The sequence below is a fragment of the Bombina bombina genome, chromosome 8, assembly GCF_027579735.1.
Source record: "Bombina bombina isolate aBomBom1 chromosome 8, aBomBom1.pri, whole genome shotgun sequence".
NCBI lineage: Eukaryota > Metazoa > Chordata > Amphibia > Anura > Bombinatoridae > Bombina > Bombina bombina.
In genome coordinates, this window is record NC_069506.1 from 29,500,152 (window position 1) to 29,519,441 (window position 19,290).

The 19,290-nt window shown below is 37.3% G+C and overlaps 1 protein-coding gene across 2 annotated transcripts in view; it reads right to left on the reverse strand.

Annotated features, from left to right (window-relative positions):
* The window catches only part of EPHA2 (EPH receptor A2), a 41,422-nt gene that overhangs the window by 12,251 nt on the left and 9,881 nt on the right, over window positions 1-19,290 (reverse strand). For both annotated transcript variants that reach the window (XM_053690254.1, XM_053690253.1), the window contains exons 2-3: window positions 17,408-17,475; window positions 15,801-16,467 (exon numbers count right to left, since the gene is read on the reverse strand). In XM_053690254.1, the coding sequence (XP_053546229.1) occupies window positions 15,801-16,467; window positions 17,408-17,475 (735 nt within the window). The remainder of the gene's footprint in view (window positions 1-15,800; window positions 16,468-17,407; window positions 17,476-19,290) is intronic.

The following is a 19,290-nucleotide window of genomic DNA, read 5'->3' on the forward strand; positions in this document are numbered from 1 at the left end:
GGCCTTTATTTGAGAAAGTTGTTGGAGCAAAAAGGTTACAAAAAGTTTAAAGAGTCATTTAATAAATCTTATATTTCAAACAATGTTTAAAGGAACACATTGTACAACAAGAGATAAGTTTTTTTTTTCCCTTAAATTTAAACCAGGCATGGACAGGGGTCACTGACTTCCTACTCCCCCACACAGTGTCCTGTAGAGGGTTTTCCCAGGATGGATTGATGAGGGGGTCAATGGAATCTCTTGACCCAACTTGTCAGCGGCAGAGAAATGAAGTACAATCCGCACACCAGACCTCAAGTGTTAGTCATTGTAATCAGATAAATGTAAAGCAGGAAAATAGGGGGGAAGAGAGGGGGCGGTGAGAAGAGGGGGGGGGGCGCGAGCATCTGCCAGCCACAGGGAACCCCTCGTGACTTGAGTCAGCATAGCACAGCTGCCCAAGGGGAGCCTAATACAGACACTGCTACGTCCATGGGAATGAGCTAACAGCAGCACAGTTTTGTCCAGTAATTTGATTAAGAGATACCGGCTCTCTCTGCCCTCCCGGGGTGCTGGCACAGTGTCAGTGCAATACATGCACACAAGAAAATACTGGGAATTCAGTATGTTTAAATGGATCTTTTCTATACTTCAATTATGAACGTCCCAGACAGACACCAGGGCACCTTCTCAGACTCAGATTTCAGTTACAGAGCTCAGTGTGAATAGTCTTCCATTAACTCTCAATAGCAACACTATAATGAGGTCAGGGCACTTTCTGGGCAGAAAACAGACATAGGTTTATTTAACGCTTTCAGAGCACAAGGGCAGGATACAGGAACAGGCCAGCTTGGAAAAAGTATTACAGAAGTGCCACCTTGATATTGGAAGTGCAATTGTGCCAGGGGGTATAAGGCTGGGTTCTAACAGTAAGGTGTAACCAGTACATTTTCATACAATGGATACAATTTAATTGTCATACAATAGATTGAGTTCAGGATAAAATTATACAAAATAAGATTATATAAAACAGGCTGCTATTAGTTTCAAGAACTCCCTAATTTGTGGTTAAAGGGACATTGTACATTAGATTTTTATTTGCATCAATGTTTTGCAGATGATCCATTTATATAGCCCATCTTGGAGTGTTTTTGTAAAAATGTATAGTTTTGCTTATTTTTTTTTAAATTTGGAGCTGATTTTCAGATTCCTAACCACACCCCAACGTTTTAGATGTATACTAATGTCCACAGACTGTAAAGTGTCTTTTCATGTGCCAGGGAGGGGGGGGGGGGTCTGCCTGTTCCTTTTTTCCCCAGCCCCTTTCACTGGGTCTCCCAGTCTAACCTCATCAACAGTGCTAAACTGGGAGCTTCTAAGTAAGTTTTAAAAAAAGGATTTTAGATCAGTATCTGTGCATATTATACTTTAAATTAGAGTCTATTACATGCAGTTATATAAAAATTGGTGTATAATGTCCCTTTAAGTGGGAGATCCTTGGCATTTCAAGTGGCAGCCTCCTTCCCATCAACAGATGGATGTTTGCATTCCCTTTTGTCAATCAGAGACAAAGACAGCTGTAACTATGGCGACCACGCCTGAGCCCAAACAGGATGCGGGAAACTTGCAGAAGCGGCTGAGTAATGTTTGCGTTGCACTTCAAGCTCTTACTTCTTACCACAAATATGTATTATTGTGGTGAAAGGGATGGTGAACTTTTTTCCCCCTTCATACGTATAGAAGAGCACAAAGTAAATATGTTAAAAAAAAAAAAAAAAAAAAAAAAAGATTACAAAAAAGGGATGGTTAGAATGATAGCAAAACTTGCAGGAAGTGTGTTTGCGCACAACTGATCCCAATGGACCAGAATAACCATTTGGGCAATACGGATCTCTCCCATAGCACGATTGGTGGAGAGGGAAATGCCTCCACACGCAACAACAAAAAAACAAGAGTATTACTCAGCTCAAGAGTATCAATTAAATAAAAAACAACTCTTTTAGTACTTTTATTCAGTGCATGCATATCAGTTAAAGGGACATTCATTTTATTATTATTTTTTGTTTGTTTGTTTGTTGTTTAAGTGCTTCTCAGTTTCATAATTTGCACCCTGCCCTTGGTTTTATCAGAAGCTGCCAAAATGATTCTTAAGAAATAAGTTACAATAGCTGACAGCTGCAATAATAGGTATCAGCTAAGGTGGATTCTCTCACAATTATGAGGGTGGCGTAATACAATGGATTTGCCGTCAGTAGCAATTAGCATTTTTTTTTTTAAAATAGAAAAACATAAATACTTAATATTTTAAAGATGTTTTATGCACAATAATTAACCCTTTGTTACAAATTTCAATATACTTATTTATACCTTAAAATTAAAAATGTTGAAAGCTTTTTGTTAACCCCTTAACAACCAGCGAAGTACCCTGTACATAGCTGGTCTTTCTATGGGGCTTGTTTTTCAACTGATCAGTTTCGCAGCCAGTGGCGAGACTGCGATATTTCAGGACGCCTGCAGGAGGTTATAATAGTGCGGTCTTGCTGCTGGTGGCGAGACCTGTGTTATTATAGGCAGGAAAACACGTAACGACCAGCGATTACAAGGTACGTTGTGGTCGTTAAGGGGTTAAAGAAAAAAAAAAACACAAAAATAGCACATAAAGAAAATGCTATAAAGTGTCAGCATTTTATTATTGCACTGATTGTATATTACTATGAGTTGGTTTAAACCCCTGCAATTACCCAGGACATACTTGAAAACGAGAGAAATCTCAATGTATCCTTCCTGGTAAAATATTTTATAAATAAATAATAAATAATTAGTGCAGAATTGGGCCAAAGACACATACATGCTCCCAAGTCTACCAGAGTATGCTCTCATATGCCATATAGATAAGATTGTACTCACTCCTGTGGAGTTTTTTTAGGAGTCAGCACTGATTAGCTAAAATGCAAGTCTTTCAAAAGAACTTAGATAAGGGGGCAGTCTGCAGAGACTTACATACAAGGTAATCACAGAGGTAAAAAGTATATAAATATAACCGTGTTGGTTATGAAAAACTGGGGAATGGGTAATAAAAGGGATTATCTATCTTTTTAAACAATAAATATTCTGGAGTAGACTGTCCCTTTAAGTGGAGATATTAGTGTAAGATTCTATTTGAAAAATGTAATTAAAAAGGAATATGAAACCATAAAGTTCTTTTGTGAATCAGACAGAGCATATAACTTTAAGAAAGTTTCCAATTTACTTCTATTATCAAATTTGCTTCATTCTCATGGTATTTTTGTTGAAGAGATACGTAGGTAGACGTTTAGAGCACTAAATGGCAGGAAATAGCGCGGCCATCTAGTGTCCCTTTTAAAACTGCTGCCATATAGTTCCCCAGACAAGTGCACTACCCAAGTTTGCATGCCTGTTTTTAACAAAAGATACCATGAGAATGAAGCAAATTTGATAATAGACGTCAATTAGAAAGTGGTTTAAGTTTGCTTGCTCTGTCTGAAACATTTGGGTTTCAAGTCCCTAAAAAACAAACAACTACTTTAGTTTCATTGGTTAAAAACCATGTCTGCTGTTGAAGGTGTTAGTACGGGTCACACAATAATTTGCTGGATACCTAGAACATCCTGTATATCTGCAAAGCATTTAGCAGCAAGCAGACACTATATGGTTTCTCTCCTTTGATAGAAGCTTCAGCCCCCCTTTTTAACAACAGGTAGACTACCTTGGGCTGTCCTGTCTTTACAAGCAACGCCTGTAATCCCACCAGATTTAATCCCCCACCCTGCCCCCAGGCACAAACATACTGGCAAGGACAATACTGGCCTGTGCAGCAGCTGGTGGCAGGACAGCAAACCCCCCCCTTGCCCCAGGTGCCTTCTCTAATTCCTCTCCCACCCCTTACTTGCTGACCTCTGACTCCAATTTGTTGTACAGAACACTAACTTTCTTTGCAATCCGATCCAACACACCTAACCAAGGAGAAATGATCTGGGCTGCTGTCAGGGGAACACCAAGTGTTTCCAGGCTGCAGATTATACATAATGCATGACCACAGTGGTACAATGTTTGTGTATCAGATTCTTGGACTATTAAGTAGCTGTTGATATTACCCAACAAGTCTTTTATTGTCTTGCCTCTAGCAGAAGTTTCCTGCACGGGCAATTACACTCTGGTATTTACAGTTATCAAACTAAAAATTATTTTTGCAACTATTTGAAAATTCAGCAAATTCCTTGTACATATCTGCCCAGACCGACAAGATAATGTGACAGATATACAATTGGCTGTAAAACCATAAAATACAATGCATCCTTAGATAGGACTTCATAGTTTTGTAGAAACTCCTTAATGCCTTATCTAAATGATAACAGAATGCTCGTCTGTACTCATTAGTGAATATAAAATGTTGATAAGCACCATAACCTTCAAATAGTTAAAGATTATGGAGGAAAATCAGAGATGGGGTGTGTGGGGGGGGTAATTGATGGAGGATTTTGTGCTACTGGACAATGGGTAGTCATCAAGTTCAGAAATCCTAAAATTGCCATCACCTCCCTCACTACAATATCACATGTGCACAGCTGGGAGATAAGTTTATGGACAAGTTTAAGGTAGGAAAGCACCAAATTATTTGAAATCCAAGTTTTAAAGATAAACTACTACATTTAAGTGTATTAAGCAGGGGTTTTCCAAAAAAAACTCAATAGTTTCTGCAAGTCAAAGATCAGGATATGGGGATAGTACAGCGTGGAACCTGTCAGATGTTCACCCTACACATTCCATACTAATCTTCTCATTCTGTTAGACCTCAGATGTGTGATCAAATAAATCCTGCTACAATCTGTCAGGTCCGTTGGAGAGCAGCGCTGTAAATCTATCGACATGGCAAGAAAGAGAGATCACACCAAGTTGTGTTACAGCTATTTGGTATATCTGATTTACCGGACACAATTATTGTCTAAGTGAAGTGGAGTGATCACAAGGATGACAACCGTAGGCTGAATACAGACATAAATTAGCCAATTCAATAAAACACATAAAGGGTCACACCATAAATAAAAGTTGGCAAACTTCCACAAATCTAAAGTCCTTCCTTACTGAGCAAACAAAGGATTATGAACTTTACTGGGTTTGTAACCAGAGATGACAGACACTATTATAAGTAAAGGCCGAGTGGATTCTCTACCCCTTACTTGGTGACATTTGCAAGTGAAGCATGCAAGCTGGAAGGAAAGATACATATATACGTGTTCCATTAAATTGAAAGCAGTATCCGACTCACACCCTACACCTCTAGAGTTCAGGCACAAGGAGAGAAAGTGGTGAAAGGCTTACGTATATAGTACAGGAACATTCATAAAAATATCCTTTTAAGCTCAAATCCTGTGTCTATATGTATACAAGGATATAATATTTAATATTATTGTCAAGTGACAAGTTAGTTAAAAATGAAATACATTATATGGCAGATTGTTTTTATTTTAAGAACTAGGGCAAACCCCATTACAGAGCTCGCAGTTTCTATTTGATTTCTGACTGCGCTGTGCACCGGTAGCATATTATCCGGTACAAATTCCATCATATCCACATCGGATATCCCACAGAATTCACTTTCCTGTTTTTGGCCCGGCTGTGTTCCTGATCTCACCCTCATAGTAAAGCTCGGCCCGACCTCGAAATGGAGAAGGGAAATGGAGCTTCCTGTGAGATTTTGCATATAATCCACATTATTCAATAATGCCCCTGTTGTGAGCAAGGTTACTGTATATACAGCTATGTCCCTCGTAGAGAATAATGATCATTTTTTCTGTCACATGACTGGGAATATTTTATAGTGAGGGCAATACAATGCACAATATAGCTACTAAGAACGTCCCCAACCCAGTGTGATAACAGATGTCCCCTCACCCCACCCTCACTGAAGGGTACAAAAGCAGAACGCCAATCTCGTTCTTCTGGTTTGGAAAGTCAGATTCTCAACTTCTACTACAAAGAAATGTGTTTAAGCACTTTCTGGCAAACAAGGGTTTAATACTCATGAAACAGCAAAGATAGGGAGCAGCTACCCTGACAAAAGAGATATTATACATCTAAAGAAGAGGGAACACATTCCCCAAATCATTTGGAAGAATCCTGAGAATGCCTGTTCATCTGATGGTGTGTTATTTTGCTATGAGAGCATCTTTGTGATCTATGAACACAGCACTCACAAACAGCCTGAGCTCTCTGAGGTGCCCGTCACCAACTGGAATGAATTGCTGCTCTCTGTACTTCTGATGCCTTGGTGACAGCTACTCCCAGTTCCCACGGATCTCAAACGCTTAATAAAAGATCTAAGACGCTCACCTGTCCAATGTGATTCACATCCTGACAAACAGGAAGCTGCTTAACAGCTCCATATTACACAAACCTCACACCCACAATGCTCGATAAGGTGAGAGCAAAAGGACAGCTGCCCATGTCTGCTTAGTGTGAGTCAGACATAAGTGACAGCTATCGGCCTAACTCTTCCTGCCTAAACTGCCAACAAGTGTCAAGAAAATACCTGCATTGAGAGGCCATATGATGTATATTAAAGCAATAAATCTCTAATGTGTAGAACATTTTATTACTGCCCAAATGTTCACACTGAATGATGTAATTAACCCTTTCAAAAGGGGCTATGCAGTTAAATTTCACTCATAAGCAACAATATATTGATACTCTTAAAGGGACACTGAACCCAAAAAAATGTTTCTTTCGTGATTCAGATAGAGCATTAAATTGTAATCAACTTTCTAATTTATTCCTATTATCAATTTTTCTTTGTTCTCTTGCTATCTTTATTTTAAAAGCAGGAATGTAAATCTTAGCAGACAGCCCATTTTAGGTTCCGCACCATGGAGAGCGCTTGCTTATTGGAGGCTTACATTTACCCACCAATAAGCAAGCATAACCCAGGTTCTCAACCAAAAATGGGCCGGCTCCTATGCATCACATTCCTGCTTTTTAAATAAGGATAGCAATTGAACGAAGACAAATTGACAATCGGAGTAAATTAGAAAGTTGCTTAAAATTGCTGCTCTATTTGAATCATGAAAGAAATAAAAATTAGGTTTAGTGTCCCTTTAAGCTAGAGAAGCCTATATGAGCAGAATAAACATGAAGCTTTCAGTCACTGGCCATATTCTGTTCAGGATATGAACTATTTAACCCTTTCATGGGGTTAATTCAGTTACACATGAACATTTATGCTATAATAAAATGCTCTAAAGCCCTTTATGATTACATTATGTCACTTTAAGATTAGTCACCTCCACAAACAGAACCTTAAGTACATTTTGATGTTTTACGTTGCTAGGTTAGGGTGACAGAAACTGCAAACCCATCAAATTGATCACAGAACACAACTTCTGTGCATTATCCTCTAAACCATTGGAGCCAGCCATAGCTATTCTTAGGAGCCAAGTAAATGGTTTAATACATAGACATATATGTGTCAAACTACTGAATTTGTTAAGGCCTGCTCTAAACATTATGGACCAGATTAAGAGTGTCACACGAACAGTTACGCGTAAGGGAAAAGGGGTTTATTGCATCTGATTACGCGCGTCGGGTGTAGCACTCGTATTACAAGTTGAAAGTAAACACGATCGCTTGAACGCAATTGAAGTTAACGCTTGTCGGGAGAGTGCGTCCTCAGAGCTCTGGTCAACTGTTTTGCAAAACACAAAAGTGTCACAAAATACATTCATTACAAAGTACAGTTACACTCATAACACAATTATTTTTTAACAATTGCAATAAAAAGTTATAAGGACTCAAAGATATGAGGTCTCAGGTGTTAAAAAAAAAAAAAAAAAAAAAGTACTGCATATTTATACAATATTTATAGTTAATAAAGTTATACTGTGTATTTACTGTACATATTTCACATTCCAATGTTCTGCACATAGCAGAATATGTTCTATTTATTTGTAAATAGATATTCCTAGCTATCTCTCTCGATATATATATATATATATATATATATATATATATATATATATATATATATATATATATATATATATATATATATATATATATATATATATATATATATATAAATATAATCATCATCTATATATGTAGGTATAAATATGTATTTGTGCACAAAAAAAAAATGAATATATATCTCCATATATCCCAAAGTACAGAAAGCACTCAATGGACTTTTCAAATTAGCAAGAATGTATTCCATAGTTATAAGCTCCTGATGTTTCGGGCATTCCCTTTGTCAAATGATTTTGTCAGGACAACACATATGTATTTATGAATATATAGAACATATTCTTCTATGTGAATAACATTGGAATGAGAAATATTAATCATTTTTATGTCGGGTTAGCACACTTGAGAATATGCAATAGGGTTTGCATGCGAGTAGAGTGTTTTTTCCCCACTTTTTTAGCTTCATCAACTTCTATGGGAGAATACATTAACACGCACGCAATATTTGAAGTACGACTTTGCGTGCATCGGGTTAGCATGCGAGCGAAAAACTTACTTTACCTCTCCACTTGTAATCTGGCTCTAAATAAATTAAAAGGAAAAAAAGGGAACACTTTAAGTTCCCAATTCTCCAATTTTGTAATTAACACAAAACTTCTGTCCGTGTATCAGCGATAAAGAAGTAAAAATAAAGTTTATAAATAAGAAACTAGACTAAGCAACTAAAAATACTTTAAAAAAACATAGAAGCATGTCCCCATGTGATTTCCCCCATCTGCTCATCCGGGGTGAGGAATGGATCATACAGAAAATAGCTACAGTGTCCGTTTCCCAGAACCCAAGGGTCAGCTCCCCGCAGATTGTGCCAGCACGTAGTGAGCGCGGGACCCTTCACAAGGCCCCACAAGCGGCTGCTTTATTTAGTCATTATTTATGGGGGTGATATTTATTTAGTCATTATTTAGGGGGGTGATATTTATTTACAATAGACATGAGATATGAAGACCAGAGATAAGTAGGGAAATAGTGAAAGCCTGGGTCAGACACCATTACAGGGATATGAAACCCAAAAATGTTATTTAGTAATTCACATAGCGCACACAATTTAAAATAAAAAATCCAATGTACTTCTATTATCAAATTTGCTTTGTTCTCATGGTATTCTTTGTTGAAGAGATACCTAGATAGGCACCTGGGGCACTACATGACAAAGTAGTGCTGCCATCAAGTGCACTTGCAAATCTACTGCCATATAGTGCTCCAGACATGTCCACGCTCCTAAGCTTACATACCTGCGTTTCAACAAAAGATACCAATAGAACTAAAAAAAAAAAAATCATTTGAAAATAGAAGTAAATAAAAAAAAGTTAATTTAAAACTACATGCTCTATCTGAATCATGAAAGACAATTTGGGGGTTTATGTCCCTTTAAAAGGGATATAAAATTGCAATACTAAAATGTTTTAAATGTGCAAGAGAATTTATTACTGCACTGTTGCTTGAACAGAACTTTATGTCTAGCCCCCCCAAAGGCATTAAACACATAGTTAAAATAAGCACCAGCAAAACACCACTGATCCTGTGCTGAACACATCTCACATCCAGACCAGTAGCGCATTGCCAGTCCAGAGCGGATTTTGACTATGTGTTTAACCCAATTGCAGGTTTAAATTACATAGGTCTGCTCAAGCTATAGTGCAATCATAACATTTTCTAGCACATCAGAATTGTATTTTGCACATTAATGTCCCTTTAAGAGGTTTAATTGGCCCCATTATCATAAATGTGATGCAGCACCTGGAATCCTGTCTTATTGTAAGAAGATTTATGAGCGATAGGCCCTACAGATAGATATCTGCAATTCCCAACAAGACAGAACATTTGTCTAATAAACTAGAACAATGATCCTATAAATTATAGTATGTAAGATAGGAAGGTGACCTCTAGCGCTACGAGGAATGTCAGGTCTGGCACATAAAGTGCCTTTTGATAAACAATCGCTACACCCCATGATTGTTTGCATCCAGCAGCTGAAGGGGTTCATTCTGCAACTGTCTTCAGATATCCGTCGCCCCCCCACACACACCCAAATCACCTGCTTGAACAAGTTCCTTCCTGTAAAAAGACAATTCTGACTTGTTTAACTATCAAGCAAACATCTAATTAGCTCCATTTTGATCACTAATCCTACCCATCTCCGAGCAGCGGAAACAGGGTCGCCCTGAGGCGCCTCTTGTTGAAGAAATGTCTGCGTGGGGCGAGACAAATACTGAAGGACATCTAGGGTCTCTGTGGAATTCGGCAAGATGTGGGAAAGACAGACAGACACCCGGCTTATTGCAAATAAAATGTCCAATTACACAAAGTGTCTTTTTGTAGGTGACTGCCCCAAAAAAAAAAAAAAAAAAAAAAGCTGCAATTCATCGCTACACGCTTTAAAGGGACACTGAACCCAATTTTTTTCTTTTGTGATTCAGATAGAGCATGACATTTTAAGCAACTTTCTCATTTACTCCTATTATCAAATTTTCTTCATTCTCTTGATATCTTTATGTGAAATGCAAAATGTATGTTTAGATGCCGGCCCATTTTTGGTGAACAACCTGGGTTGTTCTTGCTGATTGGTGGATAAATTCATCCACCAATAAAAAAAAAAGTGCTGTCCAGAGTTCTGAAAAAAAAAAAAAAAAAACCCACACAAAAAAAAAAGCTTAGATGCGTTCTTTTTCAAATAAAGATAGCAAGAGAATGAAGAAAAATCGATAATAGAAGTAAATTAGAAAGTTGCTTAAAATTGCATGTTCTATCTGAATCATGAAAGAAAAAAAAAATTGGGTTCAGTGTCCCTTTAATAACAAAAGTTCTGCTTAAAGGGACATGAAACCGAAAATTTATTTTTTTTGCGACTCAGACAGAGCATAACAATTTAACATGTTTCAAATTGACTTCTATTCTCAAATTTGTTTCACTTCCATGATATTCTGTGTTAAAGAGATACCTAGGTAGCATCTAGAGTACTTCATGGCAAAAAAAAGTGCTGCATCTTGTGCTCTTTAAATAGACAACATTCTAGCAAAACTGCTGCTATATAGTGCTCCAGAAATGGGCCGGCTCCTAAGCATATGTCTCTGCTTTTTAACAAAAGATACCAAGAGAATGATGAAAAACTGATAATAGAAGTAAATTAGAAAGTGGTTTAAAAATTGCATGCTCTTTTTTGGGTTTCATAGATCTTTAACAAATTGTCCCACAAGCCTCACCTCACCCAAATTTCCGGGCACTTTCTGCACCTCTGCTCAGCAGGACATGTATATATGTGTTCCTCATTCTTTGCATATTTTAGCCGGACTCCCACAGGCCGTGGGTTTAAGGCACCTACAGGGAAATTTTATTCTGTTTCGAAGTCTGACCTCCATTGGTTTTCTCTATTCTCTTCTTCTCTAAGAATTCAGACACATTCACAATCTGGATCCAATAAAACTTGTTACTTTTAGGCTTCTGAAGAAGGCAGACAGGAGAACTGAGCAAAACCGCCCTAATCGGAAAAACAGTTGCTGTTTTATTAACGCACTGCATTAGCCTAGGAGATCGCTTTAACTTGTGTCCTGGTACGGCACAGGGAAATAGAACTGCTTTGCATAAAATGACACAGTGTATAAACCGCTCCAGCAATTACTGAATACACAAAAGTTGTGTATTATAAGCAAACATTTTAGAGACCATATTACCGAACCTCCTCCACACGTCCTGTTGGCAGGAGGAACAGGTACAGATGGCATGCGTGTGCCCAGGGAACGAGGTAGAAGGAGTATTAATTCCATTTTTGTGTATATATAAAATTCAGGTATTTGAATTATACAGAATGCAATCCCACCCCTCTGCTACTCCTCAAAACTGGTCCCCTCCAACAATTAGACATTCATGATTCAGACAGAGCATACAATTTTAAACAACTTTGTAATTTACTTCTATTATTTAATTTACTTCCTTCTCTTGTTATCTTTTGCTGAAAGGTTTATCGAGGTAAGCTCAGGAGCAGCAAAGAACCCAGGTTCAAGCTGCTGATTGGTGGCTGCACACACACACATATACACCGATTGTCATTGGCTCACCAATCTGTTCAGCTAGAAACCACTAGTGCAATGCTGCTCCATCAACAAATGATACCAAGAGAATGAAACACGTTTGCTAATAGAAGTAAACTGGAAAGTTGTTTAAAATAGTATTTTCTACCTAAATCATGAAAGAAAAGTTTTGGGTTTCATAACCCTTTAAGTACACACCTGCTTTAATTTTAAAAGAATGATAACCAATGCAATTTATATAGTAGTTTACAGACTAGACATTTAAAATAAAAAAAGTGAGACAATATCTACCATAATATTTTGCTGCAAATATACATTAACTGGGGCAAGATTTATGCGCCCGCAGTTTTGTATTCAGTAATGACATCACCTGGACAAAATTATTTACTTGAAAGCAGAACTCTTGCTATCTTTATCAAAGTCAATTTTGATGAATTAGTCCCCGGTTTTTAATAATCCTATTAAAAACAATGACACTTTAATTCAGCAAAATTGACATTTCACTCATTTTCACTCATTTTCTTCAAAAACATACCTTTTAATCCTGGCAGCCGCTCCAGCACTTCCTCCGCTCGTTGCAAACCGTCTTCGCGGGTCCAAAATGACGAATCCGGCTTCCTCCAATCACGGCGTTGCATCAGGCCAAGATTACCCTGGTGGAGAAGCTGCGATTGGAGGAAGCCGGATTTGTCATTTCTGACATCTGCAGAGGCTACCGACGGCCGTGGGAAATCGCTGGAGCGGCTGCCAGAATTAGAAGGCAAGTTTTTGAAGAAAACAAGTGAAATGTCAATTTTGATGAATTAAAGTGCCCTTGTTTTTAATAGGTTTAATTAAAAAACGGGCACTAATTCATCAAAATTGACCTTCACTTTAATGTAAAGATATCTGACTATTCTCTCATTGAGTCCAGAGATTAAACCTAATCCTTTAATGAGATAAACAGCAATGTATAGCCACATATCCTCGCACTTAACCCAATAGATGCCGGTGAGCACATTGTGTAGAAATCCTTAGTGTCAAGATGCAGCCCCCCTGATCTAATTCCCCCTCCCAAAAACAAATATTCTCTTTCCAGCCCTCGGCTCATTTAAAGCGTTCTCATGAAGAAAGCGCATACCCAGCAGCCAATAAAAAGATCGAAGAGCACTTAGCCATACAGAATCTTCATTATCATATTTATTGATTCAGAATTTAAAAAAAGGTGGGTCAAGATTATATCAGAAATGTGTACTAGAGATTTGCATCTAAATGTAGGCTAGTCTAGTGCCCTAGGGTTTTTATAAACCAGATAGCACTGCAAAAAATAAACATTATAATAAAAGCACTTTTCTACTACCAGGTCAGAGGTCATAGTCGGAGTAATCCTGTCTGATTTGATCACAATACCGATACTTCAGCAGCCCCCCCCCCCCCTTAGTGTACAACATATAGAATTAATGAAATATTCTGCAAAAAGTTAGATTTGAGAATGGTTTAGTTCCTTGCCATATACCCCTGCTAGATCAGATCTTGACCAATCTCCGGTTCCAGGGGGCTTGAAGCAGTGATTTAACCACTTGATTGCCTAAGTGATTTTTGGGCAATCAAGGAGATAAGACACTTCTAGCAGTTCGTATTTTTAACCCTTGCAAAAATAGTTCATCAAGGGAATTTAATCACTGTTTTAGGCGGCAGGGAATTTTGCCCATGTAAATTCTGGGCAAGCATGGGTCATTGTTGTGATTATTTACTTTATTACTAAATGTAAAATAAAATCAGTACAGATTAACCTCCCGGCAGGCAAGTGGTTAAATACTCTCTAAGACATGCCAATACGCACATCTGCCGTACTAAGAGTGAGGCTGCTCACCTTATCCTGCTCTCTTTGCACAGCCCTCGCTCTGCATTCCTCAGAGCTGCTGTAAGACGGGAGTTGGCCCCATCTGCTCGTTTAGCGAGAGGTGCCTGGGAACAGTGACAATTGTTTGCTGGCAAACTGAAAGCCAACCTGCCACAAAGCCATAGAAATCTGCTTCCAGTGGCACTCAAGTGGGGGGACGTGAGAGGAAATCCTATACTCTCTTATCTAATCAGAGGAGCTAATATGGAAGAAATTATTTTATAACCATTTAGAAGGTTCGTAAACCTTCAATGCACCAACATTTATCATCTTAAATATTCTAAAGTAGAAAGTTGGAAGGGAACAAAACACTATGACTTTGCACTAGTATTATTTTACAGGAAGGAATTACAAAATCCCTGGGATTTTTAAATTTAAAGTAAACAACATTTATTATGAGAAAGCTAAACTGGCAGACTAAAATGGGCTACGGCTTTCTGCAGATGCCAGCGTGTATATTTTTTGGAGCTAAAAAAATTAGGGATGGGCAGATGTTTAGCAACATTTGAAAAATGTACTGAATTTTAAACACATTCATTTATTCCGAATTTCTAATGTTTGTACAACAATCTAACACTTCTAGTATTTCTAATGCTATCTTTAAATTTAATATTCGATTCAAAAATTTCTAAATTCGAATATTGCATAATTCAAATCAAATAATACAATATTCGAATTATAAAAATCTGAAACTATATATTTCTAATGCTCTCTAACTGTAATAATCAAAATTATACAATATTCGAAATAGAAAAAAAATGTTGCTATATTTGTATCTATTATCTATCAATTTACTAAGTTCCCTACCACATGAACTATGAATTGATAATAGAGCATGCAATTGTAAGCAACTTTGTAATTTACCCCTATTTTCAAATTTCCTTCGTTCTCTTGCTATCTTTATCTGAAAAGCAGGAATCTAAGCTTAGGAATCGGCCCATGTTTGGTTCAGAACCCTGGGTAGCGCTTGCTGATTGGCAGCTACATTTAACGCTACCCAGGTGCTGAACCAAAAATGGGCAGGCTCCTAAAATAAGATTCCTGATTTTCAAATAAAGATAGCAAGAGAATAAATTAAAGAGAACAAAGAAAATGTGATAATAGGAGTAAATTAGAAAGTTGCTTAAAAGTGCATGCTCTATCTAAATTATGACAACAAAATTAGGGTTTAGTGTCCCTTTAAGGGGTCACATGGCACACAGACATTCTGAGGTGCTCATTATTGCTCACAGACATTCCAAGCTACTTAGTAAACAACAACACGCTTCATTGGCAGTAGTTAGTGAAGTTCTCTCTAGAAGAAAAAAAGAAATGGTGCTAAATTGTTCTCTCCACATGAATAGCCCACGGTCCAATGTCCATGAGTTATCTGCAGGGGGTGGGGGAACAGAAGCTGCACTGCAGGGGGGGTTGGGGGAATGTTTCAGATATCAGATTGATCTATTTGATAAGAAACTGTAAATTGGGGCAGTTATCAGCTCTGATTCAGCCAGCACCATTTTGCTTAAAGGAACAGTCTAGTCAAAATTAAACTTTCATGATTCAGATAGGGCATGCAATTTTAAACAACTTTCCAATTTACTTCTATTATCTAATTTGTTCAATTCTTTAGATATCCTTTGTTGAAGAAATAGCAATGCACATGTGTGAGCCAATCACACAAGGCCTCTATGTGCAGCAACCAATCAGCAGCTTCTGAGCATATCTAGATATGCTTTTCAGCAAGTGATATAAAGAGAATGAAGCAAATTAGATAATAGAAGTAAATTAGAAAGTTGTTTAAAATGACATGCTCTTTCTAAATCACGAAAGAAAAATTTTGGGTTTCATGTCCCTTTAAATCCTTTCTTGCCTATAAAAGAAAATCACTCCCTTACCTTTGCAAGTGTCACCAACATGCTCATACCCAGCCTGGCAATGGCACATTCCGATTGGCACTATCCAGTCTCCATCTGAACTGCAATACATGGTTGGCATATCAACTCCAACGTGAACAGCGTTATCCACGCATTTCCCTGAAACTTTTGTCAAGGTTTGAGAGTCAGAGACCGCCACCGTCTCTGGGAACTTTGCCATCCCCATCACTACAGATGGGCATTTGTTGTAGTAGATGCGGACAGACAGCAGAGCAACACAGGCACCGATATCTTGGAATGCCAGGTAAAATCCTTTACGACTTAACGGCCCCACAGAGCGAACTTCAACGTTCAACTTAACATTACGCGATGCAAAGTCACCCTGTACTGTGATCTCATCAGGCGCAATCGTATCTATTTTTCGGAACTGCCGTTTCTGGAAGTTGGTACCGTAATCCATGTCAGACTCTGCATAATACAAATTAAAAGTCTCTTTGCAAGCCCCAGAGACACCGGGAAAACTATTACAGTCCCGCACAGTGAATTTGAGCTCGATGAATATTTTCTGTGCCTCGCTGCGATAAATCCAATTTGTACGCAACCAATTGTCCTGTTCCCCCTCTTGAACGTTGCACACAGAGTAAATGTAGATCATACTTCCGTTCATCACATTTTGGAGCAGGTCCCACTACAGGAAGAGACATATTAGTATTGCAATAGTTTATAAGAAATTTATACGCACACACATTATATACACGCATTAAAAGGACATTTTTCTTTGTTCTACCTTAAAAAAAAAATAATACCATGTTTATATATATATATATATATATATATATATATATATATATATATATATATATATATATATATATATATATATATATATATATATATATATATATATATATATATATATAGTGCACTGTTGCTTGTTTCTTAAAAGTTAGAGGATCTGTTCCTGTCAGCCAATTCAGTTGTGAGAGTTTTTCCTTTAAGCCAAAAAGCAATTGATACATAGATCAATGTCATGCAGACTTTTTCATACTAGTTTAGATTTCAGTAAATTATTTCTAACATTTTTGATTACTACTCATTTATACTAACGACGACTAATTACCCCAACATACTGAATAATGATGTACGCCAATGTCACTTGCAAGTAATCTTGTTAGTGTTACTTGTATAAATCATGTTAATTTTCAAATGTTCCATAAAGGAAACTCCATAAAACCCAGGGATTTTGAATATTGGCATTTAAAGGGATAGGAAAGTCAAGTTTCTAAATGTACTTTCAAAATGAAACTTGCATGATTCAGATAGAGCATGTTATTTTAAGACAATTCGAATTTCACTTCTATTTTCAAAATGTAATTTGTTCTCTTGTTATCCATTGTTGAAAAAGAATAAGTAAATATCCAAAACTAGTGGGAGCTAGCTGGTGATTGGTGCCTGCACACATTTGTCTCTTGTAATTGGCTGACTAGATGTGTTCAGATAGCTCTCAGTAGTGCCATGCTTTGATAATAGAAGTAAATTGGAAAGTCGTCCTGAATAATAAAAAAAAAAAAACAGTACAGCGCTACTTTTCTACCTCAGCATAAACCATATTTGTATATTAAACTTACCCCTTTGCCATATGGACTAGTCAACCAGCCGAGCTCTCCTTGAGCCTTCTCAAAATCCAAGAGAACAACTAAAAACAAACAAAAGAAAAACATATTATATATATGGATAAGATATAACGGGAAATCAACATTTAAAGGGACACTAAACCCAAAAAAAATTATTTCGTGATTCAGATAGAGCATGCAATTTTAAGCAACTTTCTAATGTACTCCTATTATCAAATTTTCTTCGTTCTCTTGCTATCTTTATTTGCATCCAAGTTATTTTTTGGTGCAGCACTTGTTTATTGGTCGATTAAATCAATCCACCAATCAGCAAGAACAACCCAGGTTGTTCACCAAAAATGGGCCGGCATCTAAACTTACATTCTTGCTTTTCAAATAAAGAAACCAAGAGAATGAAGAAAATTTGATAATAGGAGTAAATTAGAAAGTTGCTTAAAATTGAAAGCTCTATTTGAATCACGAAAGAAAAAATTTGGGTTCAGTGTCCCTTTAATACTAAGTAAATTAGAATATATACAATTATAACAATATACTTTTCTCAGATATAAAATGTATAGTGCAGCAATTAAATCTCAATATTTTATATTACTATGTATACACAATTTTATTTGAGAAAAAAAAAAAAAAAAAAAAAAAATACGTTGAATGTTCAGGACTTGACTTGAGACGATTCCAGGGACATGCCCTGGCTTGCCCACTGCAAACAGCCAAAAATGCTGTCTATGTGGGCAGAGCAATGTCTGCCAATCTAGTCCATGATGAAGCTGCGTTCAGTTTACTGAGCAGCCAGCACCTGGCATGGGAATTTAAGGATTTGGTGCTGAGTCACTGGAGGAATTTAATGACTTAAACAGGACTTTGAAATTAATTAAAAGAGGATAAACAAACTAAATCATCATATCTCTTTGTGCAAATGATGACCAAGCTCTAAACTCAACCTGACAATGACCTATACAGATATCCACAAGATAAAGAACCATTCCCCCAGCACAGACCATGCAGTAATCAATGATTGACACATATAAAGTTTGTAATCTAAATCACAACAAATGTGTTTTAACAAATAAAAATCAGATTGGGTGTTTTTCTTTCTATGGTCTAATTTCCAAGCAAAAAGACCTTGTGCCAATAAGCCTTTGAGCCCTAGAGGTGTGTGCGACCAGTCCTTGTACAGATGCCCCCTCCCTAGATAAACAAATGGAAAAAAAAAGCAAACAGTGCAGAGCAGAGAGATATCGCTGGGCCCGAGGAAGCAATATCACCCAGAATGAACTATGTCCTTCACCACCTGCAGAGGGATAGCCGAGAGTCCTGAACGGACCATTTCACACTCCTGACGAAAGCTTCCCCAAGTGGAACACATAGAAATGTAAACTATGGCTGTGCTAAACAGCTTACAGAGGGTCAATGTATATTAAAGAAATGGGAAATTCAAAAATAAACTTGCTTAATTAAGATAGAGCATGTCATTTTAAGACACTTTTAAATTTGCTTCTATTTTCAAAATGTGCTTTGTTCTCTTGGTATCACTTGTTGAAAAAGATTACGCACATATCCTACACTAGTGGGAGCTAGCCCCTGATTGGTGCCTGCGCACATTTGTCTCTTGTGATTGGCTGACTAGATGTGTTCAGCTAGCTGCCAGTAGTGCAATGCTGTTCCTTCAGCAAATTATACCAAGAGAATGAAGCAAATTTGATAAAAGAAGTAAATTTGAAAGTTGTTTAAAATTGTATGTACTATGCAAATCATGAAAGAAAACTTGTGGGCTTCCTGTCCCTTTAAGAAGGGACATAGTCTAATTGATTTTAGTTATGGTTTAAAAAGATAGATAATCCCTTTATTACCCATTCCCCAGTTTTGCATAACCAACACAT